The following is a 20432-nucleotide window of genomic DNA, read 5'->3' as shown; positions in this document are numbered from 1 at the left end:
AGGACTCATGAATATTTCAATCAATTAAAGAAGTAATTGTTTTTAGCACTTTTAGCCAGAATACAGAATTACCAAGGCTTAAAACTAGTCATCACTAGAGGTGTACCATGTCCACATACTGTAGAAAAACAGGGAATCTCTTAGGGCATTTTATTTCATGATGCTAGGACAAAGGTAAGTTGCTTAAAATTTTAATTAAAAAACACAGTAATATTCCCAACAGAATAAGAGAAGAAAATGTGCCTGGGATCTCTACAGAAATGTATTCTCTTGAAGTAAATGGTATCACTGCTGTCATGATAGTTACAGTTAAGACAAGATTGTTCATGTGGTTAGAAAAATGAGTTTAAGAATTCAGTGGCTCAAACATATTGATAGTACGCAGAGTTTAAGAAACATGTTTTTAACATCTATGCATATACTTTCCATCATTCTCAAGTCTTTAAATCTTCTAGTAACTAGTAATAACGTTTTTTCCTGCCAAATTTCCCCTATTTTACAATTTAGATAGAGTATGTATTCACACTACCATCTGATTCTACTGGTATTGGATGGCTAATCTTATTATTAAAATTTATCGCAAAGAACAGAGAAAATACAAGGAAAAGATCTGCCCCAGGGGGACTAATAACATCCAATCCTTTTTTATTATCACTACTGTTTCTGAGTGTTTAGCCCATAATAACAAAGTATCTATTTGCATCTGATCTGACATTTTTCATTTGGCACGAGTGTCCCTTCACTATTCACACTGCATTTAAAACAATCATTTCAGTAAGAATTTCTTAAAGGATTAAGGCTGGGTATTACTAAAATGATTAGACTTCTTACTAAAATGGATTAGACTTAATCTAAAATAGAAGATTTACCTTTGGAACATTAATCACTTTCCTTTCTTGGAAAACGGTCATAGGATATCTCTAGCCACTGGCACAGTTCCTGGCACAATTTGGTTGCTAAAAATGTTTATTAATTAAATTAATGAATAACCCAGAGCTGAATGTGATTTCACAAATAGTGCCAGTAGCAAAATATATCTTTTGTGGTATCTGAGTTGTAAATAAGCATCTCTCCACTAAGAAGAATTCCCAATTTTCATGAAACATATTGATTTTCCAGCCCCACTTGATCTAACTATCCAGGGTGCTGGATTCCTTCAGGAAGCATTTTCAAACTATTATCAGTCAGAATTCACTTCATCAATTTTAAAAGATGACATAGCTTATCTTCTTATGGCTTGGGTTTTGATGTCAGGCTGATGTAAATAATTTTGAAGGGAATTTCATGGCTTTTCCCTATAAAAGATATTTTATTTTATTATTTTTAAAATATTTTATTTATTTATTTGTCAGAGAGAGAGAGAGAGAGACAGCACAAGCAGAGGGAACAGCAGCCAGAGGAAGAGGCAGGATCCCAGGACCCTGGAATCATGACCCGAGCCAAAGACAGACTTTCAACCAACTGAGCCACGTAGGCATTCCTATAAAATACATTTTTTAAAAAAATTAATTTACCATGTTCTCAAATGTATTGTCTTTTCATTTTTTTTTTTTTAAATGCAGTTTCAGGGCCGCCTGTGGCTCTGTTAGGTGTCTACCTTCGGCTCAGGGTGTGATCCCTGGGTCCTGGGTTAGAGCCCTGTATCGGCTCCCTGCTGGGCGGGAAGCCTGCTTCTCCCTCTCTCACTCCCTCTACTTGTGTTCCCTCCTTGCTGTCTTTCTCTGTCAAATAAATAAAATCTTTAAAAAACAAAACAAAACAAAAAAATAAAATGCAACTTCATATGTTTGGTACTCCTGGGCTTGGGATCACACATTTAACTGATTCAATGTCAAGCATGTCTGAATGTGTAGATTTTAATTGCACAGTTCAGGTGGGAGGTATATTAAAACATGACTCATTGGCCCTATTGTTCCATTCTGTAGCTTCATTCTTGATCTGGAAATCAGGCATCTTAACATAATAGACACTTATGTCTTAAACCATTCCTGATGATAGAGAACGGTATGTCATGAGCCTTTAAAAGCCTTAAGTGTAATCCCACCACGGAGAAGGAAATAAATGAATCACTTTATGAGGAGCAACCTAACCTTTCCAGGTCACTAGGGACTTATTCAGAAAGCCTTCTCCTGAGAATTAACTTGCATCCCAGTGGTCTCCAGCCCGGTAACTAGGAAAGTTAATCACCTATCAAGAAAACGCAAATCTCTTCTGTTTCCACAAACAGGTGCAGAGCCATTATTTTCATAGTTCCACATCTTGGATTTCAAAAAATCTTTAAAAAAATTTTTTTATTCTCAAAAAGGATTTTATTTATTTATGGGTGTGTGTGTGTGAGAGAGAGAGAGAGAAAGAGATAGAGAGAGAGAGAGAGAGAACAAGCAGGGGGAGTGGCAGGCAGAGGGAGAGAAAAGAAGGAGGGAGCCAGATGCCCAGCCTGACTCCAGGACCTTAAGATCATGACCTCAGCTGAAGGCAGACGTTTAACCCAGTGAGCCACCCAGGTGCCCTGGATTTCAAGAAATCTTAAGCATGTAAATGTAAAATGTATACATTTCTGTGCAAGTTAAAAAAAAAAAAAAAGCACCACTCTAAAGAGTTAAACCTTTTTCTGCTTGACATGGTCTCAGTTAAGTTTATTTTGCCCCTTTGGCCCTTAGAATTTCAGCATTTTATAGGCACCCCCACTGTTGAAAGAAAAACCTGGAGGAAAAAAGTCATTCAGGGAAACATCCATGGGAACCTCTGGATCACAGCCATGTTCGTCTTTAGAGCTAGGAGTTGAGCTAAAATTTTAAAGTTCACTACAAAATCCATCCACATTTCTTTCATCAGAAGAGCACATATGTGGTTTCTGTAGTTAAAAATGCATATAAGGGGGCACCTGGGTGGCTCAGTGGGTTAAAGGCTCCGCCTTTGGCTCAAGTCATGATCCCAGGGTCCTGGGATTGGGCCCCGCATCAGGCTCTCTGCTTGGCCAGGAGCCTGCTTTCCCTTCCACTCTCTCCGCCTGTCTTTCTGCCTATTTGTGATCTCTCTCTATCAAATAAATAAATAAAATCTTAAAAAAAAAAAGCATATAAGGCCAATGACTAACCCTGAAGTCTTGAGGAAGCAGCTGAGCAAAGAGCACAGATTCTTGCGCCTGCCCCCCATTGTGTGTCTCAAGGTTTGATAACGGGGAGGCATCAGATCACCCCTTCCCGGCACATCCAGGTAACTGCCTTGGCTCTGGCCTTGTGTGGTCATAGAACATGGCAGCCCCCAGGAGAATAGAAGGTTATCTTCCCATTCCTTCCCTCCTCCACATGGAAGCAGATGACTTCTGACAGGGACTTGGCAATAAAGCCTCCATATATTCTGTCCTAACAACATATTCTAGCTTGTCTTTTCTTAGGGAGGAAAATATCTTACAACTTCACAATCTTATTTCAAGCTTTCACTAATCCTTTTTTCTAACATGGCTAACAAAAGCTGGAACAACCCCAATTGTGAAAGCATAGAACAATTAACCCCAATCTGGAAATGGAGGAGGAAGAATCCTTTTCATTAAGTCATGTATTTCAAGTGATAGCTTATATAGATGGCAAACCAGAGAATTAAAGACAGGTGCTGAAATCTGTAACATACAGACAGTAAGGGTGGTATTAATTGTCACTCACAATTAGTGACCTCCTGTTAAATCTGGTGGGCTTTAAATAGCTTTTTAGGATATTCTGCTATTTCTCTGAAATAACTGATTTGGGGTACTGTGACCTCATAAGGAATGTATATTTGGTCTCCTTCCCTCGTTCCTGACACAGAGCTCCTAAAACTTATAATTTCCTGAGTGACAAGGGTGACATCTTTCGTCAGAATATTCAGTTTTAATCCCTGGTTCCTGCCATAAGAGCGTCTAAGACCCTTGAAGTGATGAAGAGTTGTCTCTGGTACACTAACACAGTAACTCTTGGAGGATGGTGGCTGGTTGGTAGAGGGACCAAGTCTGTGATTAGAGGTTTGGAACTTTTGGTCCCACCCTCTGTCCCCCAGGGTGGGGAGAGGGACCAGAGACTGAGTTTAATTACCAGTGGCCAGGGATTTAATCAGTTGCGCCTACCTAATGGAGCCTCCATAAAAAAAAATCCTCACAATGGGGTTCAGCGGTGAAGACAAGGGGGTGCCAGGAGAGCAGTGGGCAGGGATGGCATGCAAGCTCCACACCCCTTCCTGCGTACCCATGTATGGCTTCTATCTGCCATTCCTGAGTTATGTCCCTTATAATAAGTTGCTAACAATAAATAAAGCACTGAGATTTGTCACCTAACAATGGTGGAAATATCAGACGGGCAGCAAACCTATCCACAGAGACCTAACAGGACAGAAAGGACTGGCATGATATGTTCAGAGCATTAAATGAGAAAAATACGCAGCCAAGAATACTATATCCAGCTACACTGTCACTGCAAATAGACAGAGATAAAAAGCTTCCAGGACAAACAAAAACTAAAAGAATTTGCAAACATCAAACCAGCCCTACAGGAAATATTTAAAGAGGTCCTCTAAGCAAAAAGAGGGCCTAAAAGTAACATAGACCAGAAAGGAAGAGAGACAATATACAGTTTCTAAACATCAACAATAAGATAGAAGAAAGAGAAATTAAGGAGTCGATCCCATTTACAATTCACCCAAGACCATAAGATACCTAGGAATAAACCTAACCAAAGAGGCAAAGAATCTGTACTCAGAGAACTATAAAGTACTCACGAAAGAAACTGAGGAAGAAACACGCAAAAAAATGGAAAAACATTCCATGCTCATGGACTAGAAGAACAAATATCGTGAAAAGGTCTATGGTACCTAAAGCAATCTACACATATAATGCAATCCCTATCAAAATACCACCAATTTTTTTCCCCAAAGAAATGGAACAAATAATCCTAAAATTTATGTGGAACCAGAAAAGACCCCGAATAGCCAGAAGAATGTTGAAAAATAAAATCAAAGTTGGCAGCATCACAATTCCAGACTTCAAGCTCTACTACAAAGGTGTAATTATCAAGTATGGTACTGGCACAAAAACAGACACATAGATCAATGGAATAGAATAGAGAGCCCAGAAATGGGCCTTCAACTCTATGGTCAACTAATCTTCAACAAAGCAGGAAAGAGTGTCCAATGGAAAACAGTCTCTTCAATAAACGGTGCTGGGAAAACTGGACAGCCACATGCAGAAGAATGAAACTGGACCATTTCCTTACACCACACACAAAAATAGACTCAAAATGGATGAAAGATCTAAATGTCATACAGGAATCCATCAAAATCCTTGAGGAGAATACAGGCAGCAACCTCTTTGACTTCAGCCACAGCGACTTCTTCCTGGAAACATCATCAAAGGCAGGGAGGTAAGGGCAAAAACGAACTACTGGGATTTCATCAAGATCAAAAACTTTTGCACAGCAAAGGAAACAGTCAACAAAACCAAAAGCAGCCAACAGAATGAGAGAAGATAATTGCAAATGACATATCAGATAAATGGCTAGTATCCAAAGTCTATAAAGAACTTACCAAACAAAAAATAATCCAATCAAGAAATGGGCAGAAGACATGAACAGACATTTCTGCAAAGAAGACATCTACATGGTCAACAGACACATGAAAAAGTGCTTATCATCACTCAGCATCAGGGAAATACAAATCAAAATCTCAATGAGATATCACCTCACACCAGTCAGAATGGCTAAAATTAACAAGTCAGGAAACAACAGATGTTGGTGAGGATGTGAAGAAAGGAGAACCCTCCTACACTGTTGGTGGGAATGCAAGCTGGTGCAGCCACTCTGGAAAAGTACAGAGGTTCCTCAGAAAGTTGAAAACAGAGCTACCCTATGAACTGGCAATTGCACTACTGGGTATTTACCCCAAAGACACAAATGTTGTGATCTGAAGGGGCACATGCACCCCGCTTATAGAAGCAACGTCCACTGGCCATCAAAAAATAAAGATCTTGACATTTGCAATGATGTGGATAGAACTAGAGGGTATTATGCTAAGTGAAATAAGTCAGTCAGAGAAAGACAATTATCATATTATCTCACTGATATGAGGAATTTGAGAAACAAGACAGAGGATCTTGGGGAAGGAAGTGAAAAAGAAACGAGACAAAACCAGAGACACAGACAAACCATAAGAGACCACTGATCTCAGGAATTAAACGAGGGTTGCTGGAGAGGAGGTGGGTGGCAGGGATGGGGTGGCTGGGTGATGGACACTGAGGACCGTACGTGCTATGGTGAGCACTGTGAATTGTGTAAGACTGATAAATCACAGACCTGTACCCCTGAAACAAATAATATATGCTAATAAAACATATAAATACACAAATAAATAGCACTGATTTGAGTTCCTGGAGCTGTTCTAGTAAATTATTAAACCTAAGGAGGGGGTTATGGGAACCCCCGATTCATGGCTGGTTGATCAGAAGGAAAAATGTGTGTGAAAAAATCTGACACTTGGGATTGGCATCTGAAATAGGGGACAGTGTGATAGGTCTGAGCCCTTAACCTGTGGGGCCTATACTAACGGGTTGTTAGTGTCAGAATTACTTAACGTGAGGGAAAAGAACCTCACACTTTTGGTAGCAGAATACAGAGAGTGGAGTTATACAAACCACATCTATAAATCAGTGAAGACAGCATACAGAACTGGAGTCCAGGACCTGACCCAAACCCCAGAATCAACACTTTTGGACCAACTCTAGCATACTCTGGATACAGAGCTTAGATCAACCAAACTGAGAGCAAAGAAAGGCCAGAAAATCCCTGGACTTGTAGGGCAGGTCTTCAGTTCTTGTTTAGTCAAGCTGCGAGCTATGCTGAAGCTCTTTTTTTTTTTTTTTTTTTAAAGATTTTATTTATTTATTTGACAGATCACAAGTAGGCAGAGAGGCAGGCAGAGAGAGAGAGGAAGAGAAACAGGCTTACCGCTGAGCAGAGAGCCTGATGCAGGGCTCGATCCCAGGGCCCTGAGATCATGACCTGAGCCGAAGGCAGAGGCTTTAACCCACGTGAGCCACCCAGGCGCCCCTACGCTGAAGCTCTTAATGATGAACACATTAATATAACCCAGAAGGCAAAGCCCAGAGAGCTGCAGAAGAAACCATAAAAAAGGATGCTTGAAAGTATACTATAGACCCTTGAAAAGATTTGTCAAACAGTCTGATCACCTTACACATGCCAACCGTGACACAATCTTGACTTTTTAGAAGAGAGTTACAATAATGTTTTAATTTTGCATATTCATGCTTACATTTTGGCATTTTTGCTTCTTTCATCCTCTCACTGGTTACACCATGCTCAAAGATACGGACATTTATATTTCATTTCACCCTGTGCTCATACTCTTGCTAACCACATTGCCTTGATCTAGTGGAAACATTAATGTGAAGAAACATGAGACAAAGCTTATACAAACCCAAATGCAAGCTAGATCAGTGGATGAGCTTCACAAAATAAGTGAACTCCCTGAAAATGAAGGGGGTTGGAAATCAGAGGGGGGAAACGAACCATGGGAGACTATGGACTCCGAGAAATTGAGGGTTTCAGAGGGGAGGGAGGTGGGGGATGGGTGACCCCAGTGATGGGTATCAAGGAGGGCACCTATTGCATGGAGCACTGGGTATTATTCTTAAACACTGAATCTTGGAACACTACAGCAAAAAATAATGATGCACTGTATGGTGACTAACATGATGTTAAAAAAAACAAAAAAAACACCAACTCCCCGAAACCCATGTGTAATTCTGTGTGTGTCTGCGTATGTGTTTCTTGGGAGACGATCCCAAGTTGCTGTCTGTTCTAACAGGGTAGATGTCTGTAACAAGCCCGGCAGGTATGGGCAGGTAATGACCCGTGGATCATTAAATAATGTGTTAGCATGCCTTTGTCAAAAAAAAAAATGAAGTATTTATGTTTTCATAATGGGTTCTGATTTTGAAGGATGAAATGAAAACAAGACATCAACATATTAATCTGTACATGCGACCTATGCTGGAATGAGATAGGACATCCTGGTGCTGCACGTTTTGATGATATCTAATGAAGAGCTGTTTTGACTTCAAAGGCAGTGATGAAACAGGGCTCTGTGGTGGAGGGAATCTGGTGATAAATATGGACTCAGAGGCACGGGACAGCTTTCACACTAACGCTTTTCCTATATGCTTCATAATTTTCTTTTTCTTTTTTTTTTTTAAGATTTTTATTTTTTATATTGGAAGAGTGAGAGAGAGCACAAGAGAGCTCAGGTAGGAGGAAGAGGGAGAGAGAGAATCTTAAATGAACTCCACACTGAGCACAGAGCCCAATGTGGGACTGTGGGACTCAATTTCACAACCCTGAGGTCATGACTTGAGCCAAAATCAAGAGTTGGATGCTCAACTGACTGAGCCACTCAGGCACCCCCTACTTCATAATTTTCTATTTAACTTAATTCAATTAAAAACAGAAAGCACTAGTGTCTCTGGTATACATACTTCCTGTTGGTCTTTAGAAGATCTATTGAGCCTGGCAGAGTCAAAGCAAGGTAAGGAGGTCCTATTAAGAGGTTTCTTGAAACACCATACAAACCACTCATATGCTATAGGATTTTGCACAATGAGTGCTGATTCTCTTGTTCTCTTTTCCACTTGTTTGTTACTGGGTCTGTCCTTAAAAGCCCTCAAGTCAATGAGTCTCCTTGTGCTCATCAATTTTAACAAATCTCAACTGAAATAAATAGATGAATGACGAATGGATGGACAATAAGCATATAAGGTGATTTTCAACATAGCAGTCTTTTTAGGTACTTTTAAGTACTTTGATATACTTTCAAGTACGATCAGATCAGCATTACAAAATTTTTGGTGTATTAAAATTTAGAGAGGAAGAATGTCTTAAATATCTTGGGACTCATCTGTCTCAGTGCCTTCAAAATTAAGAATTAGGCAAATACTTTTTAACTTATTTACCATCCATTATATTGAGATTCAGATGTCCTATATTTACCTTGGCATGTAGATACATGCTCTCTACACTATTCTATAAATGCCCATATTTCTTTTTTTTGACCCGAAGTGATTAGCAGAAAATGAAGAGTGGTAGGGAGAAGGGGAGTTTGCAATATCACATGAAAACTTTTTAAAATGGGTAAGTTAAGGACCTCAGTTTTGTACCCATTAATTTCTGTCCTTTATTTTCTCCAATGATTTTGCTGCTTCTTATTGGCCTGCTGTTAGAAAGCACTCAATCTCCATCCTGGGACAAAAATCACATTCTTTGATGATATATCTCACAAATCATTACATTAACCTTCTACCAAAGAATTCTACGTGGCAGTTTTCCAGAATCTCAGGAAAATTTAACATTTGGTCAAACTAATCAGGAATGAGAAAGGAAAGGAGGTTGGTGCTAAACAAAGTGCCAATTTTTTTCTTCCCCCTCAACCAAATGTTGAGAATCTGAGTGTGAGATATCAGATATAAGAAGGAGACTAATTTTAGTATGAAGATGGCTGCCATCATGACACTGGGAAAAAAAAAATAACACAAACGACTGGCACACAGACAAGACAGAAATACATGAAAACATTTCCTAATTGTCACTTCCATGCAGAGAATGCTTCAAAGTCATTGTAGTCAGGGGGCACCTAGATGGCTCAGTCCATTAAGCATCCTGCTTGAGATTCTCTCTCTCCGTCTGCCCCTCCCCACCATGGTTTCCTCTCTCTCTCTCTATTAGATACATAAATCAATAAATCTTTAAAAAAAAAAAAAAAGGATGTTGTCTAATGGAAGATTTAGAATAAGTATCTATAAAGACACCAAAAATCTCAGAATTACAAAGAAATCTCTCATCTTTTAGCACATTTCAGTTCTTGCCAATTAGGAGCTCTTGAGTTTTTCCAGACCTAAGCCATTTTAAAATTTCTTTAAAAAGAGACGCCTGGGTGGCCCAATTGGTTAAGCAGCTGCCTTCGGCTCAGATCATGATCCCAGCGTCCTGGGATCGAGTCCCACATCGGGCTCCTTGCTCAGCAGGGAGCCTGCTTCTCCCTCTGCCTCTGCCTGCCATTCTGTCTGCATGTGCTTGCTCTCTCCCCCTCGCTCTCTCTGATAAATAAATAAAATCTTTAAAAAAAAATTTCTTTAAAAAGATTTTATTTATTTATTTGACAGAGAGAAAGAGGGAGAGATTGAGCACAAGCAGGGGGGAGCAGCAGGCAGAGAGGGAGGAAGAAGCAGGCTCTCCGCTGAGCAGGGAGTACAACGTGGGACTCAATCTCAGGACCCTGGGATCATGACCTGAGCTGAAGGCAGTTGCTTAAGCAACACAGATGCCCAGGAAGCTTTATTTTAAACAGAAATTCCTATCTAGCCTTTAGTTTAACTGTACAGGAGCTTGCTTAAGGCTAACTGCTCTCCAGATTGCAGACAATGTTGGCTAGTCAGGCAGTATCACTGTCTTCTCTCCATCTAGGAAGTAGAATCCTGACAGTTACAAAAAGGAAGGCTCAGATAACATTTAGCTCATCTTTCATGAGGCTGTAGGTTCCCTTAATAAGAGCTCGGAAAAAGTAGGAAGTCAGAAGCAAGGGTAGAGGTCTAGATTTTTAAATAATGATAATTTAATTTTAGGAAGTACTTGAGTTTGGTAGTGATCCATTGTGTGATACAACTCGAGAGGAATTTCACAATTTCTCAGGGGGTATGGGGGAGCAGAGGGATAACTCCAGGTGCAGGAACCAGCTTGAGCCTGGTGGACTCCCACAGTGAAGGCAGGTTGAGAGTCTAGAGGGACGAAGGCAGCCAGCAGTCACAGGCAAGTGCCAGGAGAAGAGAGTTGCCCAGATGTGCACACAATGCCCCTTGAGAAAGTAGCTAAGTAATAATGATCAGGGCATGCAAGTAAAAGAACCCAACCAAGGCCGTGGGGAAGAAAAAAACATCCAAAAGGACTAGAGGCAACAGTGCCTGGTGTTCACACAGGTCAGAAATAGCACCTGCTCTCACCATCCAGACAGGAAAACATGAATACCAGTATTCATGGTAGATTACTCAGTAGGATCCTAACCCTCCATATTGGAGAATAGGAGCCATAAGCTGATAACCACTCTGATCCCACCGAACAAGTCTTAAAAGCAAAACCTGAAAGGATCAAACTGTTTCTGAGTAATTTAACAACACTGCAGAACAAAGCTCAAGAAGAGAGGTATAGAAAAGTACCCAGCACTCAATAAGGTAAAGTTCACAGTGTCTAACAGCCAATAAAAAACTATTAGGTATGAAATGAAGGAAAATATCACATATAATGAAAAAAAAAATCAATCAAAATCGACCCAAAGCTGACATAGCTGTTAAAGGTGGCAACCAAAGGTATTACAAGTTACTATATATAATGCATTCCACAGGTTCAAACGCTGAATAAATGGAATATATAAAAATAACAAACAAAAACCAGACTAAACTTCTAGATATGAAATGCACAAGATGAAAAATAGCCAGATGGGGGTACCAACTGATTGAAATCTCTATGGCACATCATAATCAAATTACTCAAAACTGGTGAGAAAGAGAAAATCTTCAGAGCAGCAGGATTTAAAAAAAGATAGAGGGCACCTGGGAGGTTCAGTCAGTTAAGGATCGGACTCCTGATTTTGACTCAGGTTACATCTCAGGGTCATGAGATTGAGGCCTGTATTGGTCTCTGTGCTGGGTATGCAGTCTGCTCTCGAGTCTCTCTCATCCTCTGCCCACTTCCCCCACTCTCTTAAAAAAAAAAAAAAGATATATTATTTACAGAGACAAAGGATAAAAGTATTCTTATTGGAAACTACGCAAGTAAGACAATGGAACACCATCACTAAAGTGGCTGAAGAAGAAAACTTCATCCTAAAATTCTATACCCAGCAGAAATGTCTATCAAAAACGTAGGTGAAATATAGATCTTTTCAGATATACCCAAGGAAAAGAATTCTTTCCCAATCTACATGTATTAAAAAATTTTTTAAAGGAAGTCCTCTGGATAGAAAGAAAACAATTCCAGACAGATCTATACAAGGAATAAAGGGCACCAGAAATGGTAATTATTTTTTTTATTATGTAAAACTCTTTAAAAGATAACTTACTGTTTGAAAGCAAACTACTAATAATGTAGTATCAAAAACGTATGATAACAACAGCACAAAGATTGGGAAAAAGGAAAATGGAAGAATTCGAGCATGAGTTTCTTCTAATATACCTGAAATGGCATAATATCACTTATACTGATATAATATTGTGAACTATTAGAAACATTTTCTAAAACCCTATGGCAAACAAAACACAGAGTGTTACAGCTAAAAAGCCTACAAAGAGCACAAAAGAAAATCATAAAAAACATTCTATTAGCCCAAATTTGGCAAAAAAAAAAAGAAAAGAAAAAAAGAAGAAGAAAAAGGGGACAAAATACAGATGGGACAAATAGGAAACAGAGCAAGATGACAGATTTAGGTATAACTGTATCAGTAAGTTCATGAAGTGTTCTTCTCAATTAAAAGTCAAGGTTCAACTGTATGCTGCCTATAGGAAATGCACATCAAATATAAAGACAGATAGGTTAAACAAAAGTACAAGGATGGAAAAATGATATGCTAGGATAACATTGATCAAAATAAAGCTGAAATAGCTTCACTATTAGACAGAGTAATTTCAGAACAAAACACATGACCTGGGAGAAGCAGGGCATTTCATAATGAGAAACAGCAGGGTGAAGGAGGACATAACAACTCTGAATGTTTACGCACCTAAAAACAAAGCCTCAAAATACAAAAAGCAAAACCTGACAGCCTCACACAAGAAAATGTCAGACTTTAATATCAATTCCTTAGTAATGGATAGAACAGACAGACAAAATGCACACACGCTCGTGCTCAGAATGTTCCTGCTGTCTGAAGTAAACTATCCCACAAAGGCTCACTGAAGAGATACACTGCATTGCTTGCTAAGCCTTCCTGGGCATTTATTGCTGAAAACCTTGTTGGCCTCCTGATGCCTCTTGACACGAGTGGACGCCATGACTGACGAGGGCTTTCCCCTCAGAGAAACTGGAGGCTGGTCTGAGCAGGAAACTTGAGTTCTAGCTCCTGTTATGACTTTAAAAATCCTGATACATTGGCCAAATCCCAACTTCCTGTGATGCCTGGTTAAAGGTCATTAGACAGGGAAGCTGGGCTTGGGTATATATAGAAATCCTGCCAGCCGTCGTGTGTGTGCGGTGCCCTAGGGGAGCTGGGAGACCTACCCGAGGGGGCACGGCCTGCAGAGCAGTGATGTAATTCTCCAGAGCCAGGCGGCGGCGGTCGTTGAGCATGGCTTCCACGCGGGCCATGTGCGTCTCCACCAGCTGCTGCCTCTCGTTGGCGGCTTCCTGCTCCAGAGACTCCACTTTCTCCTGGAAGTGCTGTCGTTGCAAACACACGTCAGTTGGGGACGGAACAAGGAGGACGGGGCAGCAGATGCAACTGTTTCCAATTGGGCATCGTATGTCATTTCACTCAAAGATTTACAGTCCCTCACACTTTTTGACTAATTCACCACGTTTTATGGGCTTCCTCCCTTTCCTGTCCTCCATCTCCCAACCTGATTTCTCACCGTAAATCATTATTTTATATTTAGTCCCCGAAGATTGATTTGACTAACCATAATACAGGATAAATTTCTGTGTTCTTAAAACTCTGAATTCCATGGCAGATAAAAAGAATTCCTCTTACTCGAAGTACTTTAATTTCAGAAAACGGCCAGGAGACTCTCACCGTTTCCTCGAAGGTAGTTTTGAGAGGAGTTCCTGTCACAAATTCTAATCATGACGTAATTTTTGCCAGAGGAAGAAGCAGCAGCAGATTTTGGCCATCAGAAAGATATATTATTGATATAAAGCAGGTGGCAAATAACAATAGGAGTTTTATGGAAATGAATTGTAACTTGAGCTAATTAAAAGCCAAATAGAAGAAAAAATTTAAGAAACTGAATTACTGGACAATTAGGAGCCACAGACCAGATTGATGGGACTATGAACAACCCCCCCGGGGAATACGACCATTCATCCAGAGATGCTGGGAAATGTGTAGGCCTGTGCTGCTGGGTAAACTAGCCCAGGTTTTACCTGAATAACTGCTTTCTTGTCGGCTTTAGGCAAGTTCTTCGCCTGTCGCTCTGCCTCTTCCCATTCTCGCATGACCTACAAAATGAGAAAACATTTGAATTTATAATCATCAGTTCTTTTTCCCCCCAATTTATATTTAATGAGAGATTATTTCCTTTCTGTACTTGACATTTTAAACATTTTAAAAAATAATCACATTCCAGTCCTATCTCAAAATGGTTTATCTGACCTCCCACTAAGATGGAAATCATCTTTCGTAGCAGAATATTAAACACAGGGCTCACATTTATTGAAGGAATATGACCCTTTGAAACAAAGTTGGTCTTTTTTGCTCTTCCTCAGGAATGGCTGGAAGTCATTTTATTTGATGTGCACAAATGTCAACGACTCATAAAAGGCATATCTATATATGTATTTATTGAACAAAGATTTCCTCCATTAAATTGAGTGCATTTTTCGTCTTTTGTGAAAGTAAGTTATAAAACTTAAAACTGTGTATTTTTCAAACAGTAAAGTGGGGGAAGGCATGAACATTTTATGCGTGCGCACCCATGCCGTGAACATACTACCAAAAAGACGTTACACGATGGAGGAAGGAAAAGAACGCTTCCATTGTCACAATTCCTCGGAGCCACCCCCCTGACGGGTAATGAGGATCTCTGGCTCACCCACCACCATCATGCACGGCAAAGAATACCCGAAGTACCTCCAGAAATTCCAAGAGAGTACACATTATAATGTTCTGAACGTAGCCAAACATATTTTTGGCACGTTATGCTGATTTAGTAACCAGGCTAATCTGCTTGGGAGGAAGAGAAAGCTTGCTCTTCTCATCCTTGAAGTTCACCCAGGATTATTACCCGGAGAGAGGTTCATTCATTGATTTGAATGCAAAGAGGAGAAGTCTGCAGCTGCCTGTTGTTGAAATGAGATGATACTAGATTCTTAACCACCTATGGGTGCCTTTCCTTTTCGAGTGTACTACTCTGCAGTCAAGCAGAGCTTTTCTAAGTGCAACTCGTAACGAGCCAGGTGAAATAAAGAACGGGAAGATCAAGGAAGCAAAGTAATGATCTACTGACAGGTGCGTACTTGCATATTCTGAAGACACACAAAGCATAAAAGAACCTGATTTCCGTACCATAAGAGCCTATTATTTATAGGTATTTATTCCACAAGGAATCGATTTTTCTGCCATCAAGATTAAAAAAGAAAGAGAGATAGACCTGGATAAAAAACTAGTGATAGAGAATTTCTATGAGATAATAACTTATCAAATCACTGTGTGGGCTTTTATTTAGGTATTTTATACTCTAGCATTAATTTGCTGTGTACGATACATGATTAGCTTCCTTGTGGTCTCTTCGTAAAAATTATGGAGAAAATAGAATGGAGTGAATTTTCTACTATTGTTGAAGAACATGTAAAAAAATAACCTGAGAAGGTCACAACAAGATTAGAACAAATGCCCCACTGCTATGAATAAGAAGAGAATACAAAAGAAAAGAAACATTATCCCAGATGCCTCAGTGTCTCTAAGAGTAATGAAGGGCAGCTGTACGGAGGGGACTACGGAAGACTACCTTTGCTTTATGGATAAGGCTTGCAGCTTGCAATAAAAATATTTCAATTTCCTGCTCTGAGAATATTCACAGTGGCAGTACTCTACTATGAACTCTTCAGGCAAGGAATCGCAAAATTAGTTTGAGAGAGAAGACAAATGTCTTACTGGACTTTGAAAACTGATCTCCTTGTATATCTTTACATTTTTACCATTCCACCTTGCTCGTTCAGAACCTGGCCTGTAAACTTTGAGCTGGGGAAATACAGGGAATAATTATACTTATTTAGCTAATAAACTGAAAATAAACATTGGTATAAAATGAAACCGAATTTGATTTTTAGAAGAATTTAACAATATCCTATACTCTCACAAATAAAACGATTCACTGATACCATCACCCTAGGCCTACTTAATGCAAGGTAAGCATACACCGTAGGCTCAACGTCTCTCTGAACAATGGCTACCACTGAGGTGTCCCAGTAATAGATAACATTACTGCAGATTGGTTACATAGCAGACTCTATATTAAGTGCTTTATAAAATCCGTGGGATTAGTCATGGTGATCTCCATTTATGGACCAGATTAAGTCACCTGCTCAAGGTCATAGAGAAAAAAAAAAAAAAGGAGAATAAAGGATATAAACCAAAATCTTTGTGGCTCTAAGGACCATGCTTCTATCCTCTACTGCACAATTTGCTATTATAAAACATAAAAATTACATATATATCATATATATGATTTATATAAGTTATATTCTTATATAGCTAATTATATAAATGTCTAGTTATATATAATATATAAATATACATACAAGTATATATAAATTACATATATAATTATATAAAAATTGTTCAATAGCAAATTCAATGGGTGAGCTAAGTTTTCTTGTATTTGGTGACAGGAAAAGGACTATTCCTAAGATATTGATGTTTATCTTAAAAATAATAAATTCAGAGAAAGGTCAAATTTCATTTTGAAGAATTTCATTTTAAGGATACATTACAACTGCTAAGTCCATAAGTAATCTGTATAATTATTATAAGATATATAAATATATAATAAAAGTATTTATAGACTATTCAGAATCTTCTATTTTCTAGACACAACTGAGAACATATGCAAACAGAAATCTACAAGTTTAGTTATCATGACGCCCAACAACCCAATACCAAGGCCCGCAAATACCAAACTCCCCCTACCGTCAAATCTTTGTGCTTATAAGAAAACAAATAGTAACAAAAATTACAGTAAGAAGAAATTAAAATTCTCAGGTTGCTCCATATAGTCTTGTAAAGCAACTCTCCACTGAATGAACAAAAGTATCAGGATCATCAGATTTATGGATCTTCAAAGACTTGGCTGTTTCTTGTAGAGAAAATGACAACTAATACATAGAGAGTTAAGAGGCAGCCACGCAAATACAAAGGCAAACAGTCCTCAGAATTCAGTACCACAGATTAGGGGATAAAATGTTAATCTCAGGCATCTCTCTATCCTGGGGCCATTGGAATAAGCAGACAGCGTACTCTGCTTTAGGATCACATCTCTTAAGTTAGGTCAGATGCATAGTTATTTATAATAATTAAAGGTGAAAAAATTCCATAAAGATTTATAATGGTTAAATAAATGTGCTAAAATAAAACTAAGTTACTATTCTAGGAAAGATCTAGAATATCTGAAACTGACATGTAGATCAAAAAATCACGAATAAGTTACTTGGCACTGGAGATGCCAATGGGAGCTTTCAGAGTTTATTTTTTTAATTACTCTTTTTTTGGACTTCATTGTCCCTGAAATGGACTTTGAGGCCAGTAAGAAGGCTCTGAAAGCTTCACAGGGAAACAGTGAGATAGGATTTAAGTTTAAAAGATGCCATTTCAGGGCCAATAAATACGACTCAACTGCTTTCTTAATGTGATTATATATATCAGCCTGTGTTTTTCCGTTTTCTTTTCTTTTTTTTTTTTTTTAAAGATTTTATTTATTTATTTCACAGACAGAGATCACAAGTAGACAGAGAGGCAGGCAGAGAGACAGAGGGGGAAGCAGGCTCCCTGATGAGCAGAGAGCCCGATGCGGGGCTTGATCCCAGGACTCTGGGATCGTGACCTGAGCCGAAGGCAGAGGCTTTAACCCACTGTGCCACCCAGGCGCCCCTAAACAGTTCTTTTTAAAATATTTTCCTAATGGAAAATCCTGCTTTCCAGAATTGCCTTCAGGTGAAATCTTACTATTCCATTCTACCTAGCTGCCTAGTTCAACTTGCTTTTAGGTTTTCATCATGGCCAAAAACTACTACTGCACATTATACTCTACAGCTAAAGTATTTTAGCTTTTTTCTTCTCTTGTTATTACTCCAAAATAAATTCAAGCATCATGGATCGTGGTCGCTCATCTTAAAAAAAAAAAAAAAAAGAAAAGTAATTGTGTCTTTCCAGATACATTAAATAGTTCTTTTAATTTAATTAATTTATTATTTTTTAAAGATTTTATTTATTTATTTGACAGACAGAGATCACCAAGTAGGCAGGCAGGCAGAAGAGAGGGAAGCAGGCTTCCCGCTGAGCAGAGAGCCTGATGGCGGGGCTCGATCCCAGGACCCTGAGATCATGGCCTGAGCTGAAGGCAGAGGCTTTAACCCACTGAGCCACCCAGGCGCCCCTAAACAGTTCTTTTTAAAATATAGATTTTCATAAGAGACTCTTAATCTCAGGAAACAAACTGAGGGTTGCTGGGGGGTGGGGTAGGAGGGATAGGGTGGCTGGGTGATGGACACTGGGGAGGGTATGTGCTATGCTGAGTGCTGTGAATTGCGTAAGACTGATGATTCACAGACCTCTACCCCCTGAAGCAAGTAATATATGATAGGTTTATAAAAAATAAAATATAGGTTTTATCATATTCAAGTATAGTGGGGTCAACAGATCAGGGGACAGATGCCATTGAAAAGATTGTTACTCACATACAGTTCCCGAGAGGAGCGGCAAGCCATGCCACTGAGGGAAGGAAGGAGGGAAGCCCCAGGGTGGGTTGTTAAGACAGAGGAAGTGAGGGGAAAATCTAGCCAGGAGTCTCTGGTTTCCTCGGGAAGGAATGGGTGAGTCAGGGTAAACAGGTGAAGCAGGCTTAGATTTGGGCAGTTCAACAATTTTGATATGTGGGTATAAGGGTTTTCCCTAGCTATCTATTACCTAGCCTGGAAGTGAACAGGGCAGGTGGATAGTGGGTCAGAGAGTAGGAGCAAAATGAAGAAGGTATCTGGTAGAAATGGACTTTGGAGAGCTTGGCTTGATTATGAAAGGTGTGCCTGAAGGCTAGTCATTTGCTACCTCTAGGAACTGGCTAACCCTGGGAGAAGCAGTCTCCCTAGAGTTGGTAAGGCCCCAGATGTTAAAATTCTGGAGAATATAGAAAATTAAAGCCCACGACTAATGCCATCTTCTTTTTTTTTTTAAGATTTTATTTATTTATTTGTCAGAGAGAGAGGGAGAGAGAGCAAGCACAGGCAGAGGCAGAGGGAGAAGCAGGCTCCCTGCCGAGCAAGGAGCCTGATGTGGGACTCTATCCCAGGACGCTGGGATCATGACCTGAGCCGAAGGCAGCTGCTTAACCAACTGAGCCACCCAGGCGTCCCCTAATGCCATCTTCTAAAGGCTTCCTGTGATCTTAGAAAATAGATAGCAGACTAACCCATGGGTTCTATTAAGAAAACTTTAAGTATTTCTGCTAAATATTACCAAAATCAGTAATACTTTCTGATATTTACTATAGAATATTAACACCAAAAAAAGGGAATGGTTGACTTTGACCTGAGAGATTTCCTCATTCACTCACTTATGTTTCCTTAAATTTGACTTTTCCTATGGTTTTCATACTCTGAATTGTAGGCTTCAAGTTAGGCAGTAACTGATAAGGAAGTGCTGATATATATATATTTGCTGAATGAATGAATGAAGCATCTACGAAAGGGCTAAAATTATTATTTATCGTTAATAAATACAATATCCAGCACCAGGTACAGCCATATCAGAAACTGTAACTGATATCAGTAGATATAAATTAGCCAGGTTTTGAACAAATTTTTCAATTTGTTTCATAAAGAATCTGCTAAACAACAAACAAGCCATGGTTTGCCACACAATGTGGTGAAAAGGACACTGCACCGGGAGCACGAAAGCTTCTAGTGCCAAATGCCATCTCTTGCGTTCCTTGCATTGCTTTGCTGTCGAGAGCGAAACCGGTCTTGAAGTGCTGCTACATTATCGATCGTTTACGAAACAAGGTGACATGATCATTATGGTTCACATTGCTTTTAGGTTCCCCTGGTCCTATGAATTGGCTTTGGAAGAAATGTGAGATTCAAAGGTATAACACTTCGGCATCGAATAAAAAAAAATTCATCTTTACTAACAGATCATTTTAAGGGATTTTAATGTACAGCATCATGGTTACAGGGCTATGTATATACAAAGTAATAAAACCAGAGAGAATGCTGCAGACATAATTTAATTTGTGCTTATGAATTCCTGCTATACTTAGTGGGACTGGATCTCTCCTAAGTGGCATGCTCAAGGAGGATTCTAAAGACCCCAAACCATATCTTTAGAGCAAACATATAAAACTAAGACTTTATGCCTTTATGACCCTAGGCATTCATTCATCACCCACAGAGACCCTACGGAAACTCCAAGGCAGAGGCCAGGCCCACATT

At 39.3% G+C, this 20432-nt stretch overlaps 1 protein-coding gene across 8 annotated transcripts in view; it reads right to left on the bottom strand.

Moving 5' to 3' along the window:
* LOC122908359 (amyloid beta precursor protein) overlaps positions 1–20432 on the bottom strand; it is a 271290-nt gene that overhangs the window by 68522 nt on the left and 182336 nt on the right. For all 8 annotated transcript variants that reach the window (XM_044251072.1, XM_044251073.1, XM_044251068.1 and 5 more), the window contains 2 exons: positions 14157–14231; positions 13296–13454 (listed from right to left, as the gene is read on the bottom strand). In XM_044251072.1, the coding sequence (XP_044107007.1) occupies positions 13296–13454; positions 14157–14231 (234 nt within the window). The remainder of the gene's footprint in view (positions 1–13295; positions 13455–14156; positions 14232–20432) is intronic.

This window comes from Neovison vison, chromosome 6 (assembly GCF_020171115.1).
Source record: "Neovison vison isolate M4711 chromosome 6, ASM_NN_V1, whole genome shotgun sequence".
Classification (NCBI taxonomy): Eukaryota; Metazoa; Chordata; class Mammalia; order Carnivora; family Mustelidae; genus Neogale; species Neogale vison.
This window is presented reverse-complemented; position numbering and strand designations above follow the sequence as displayed.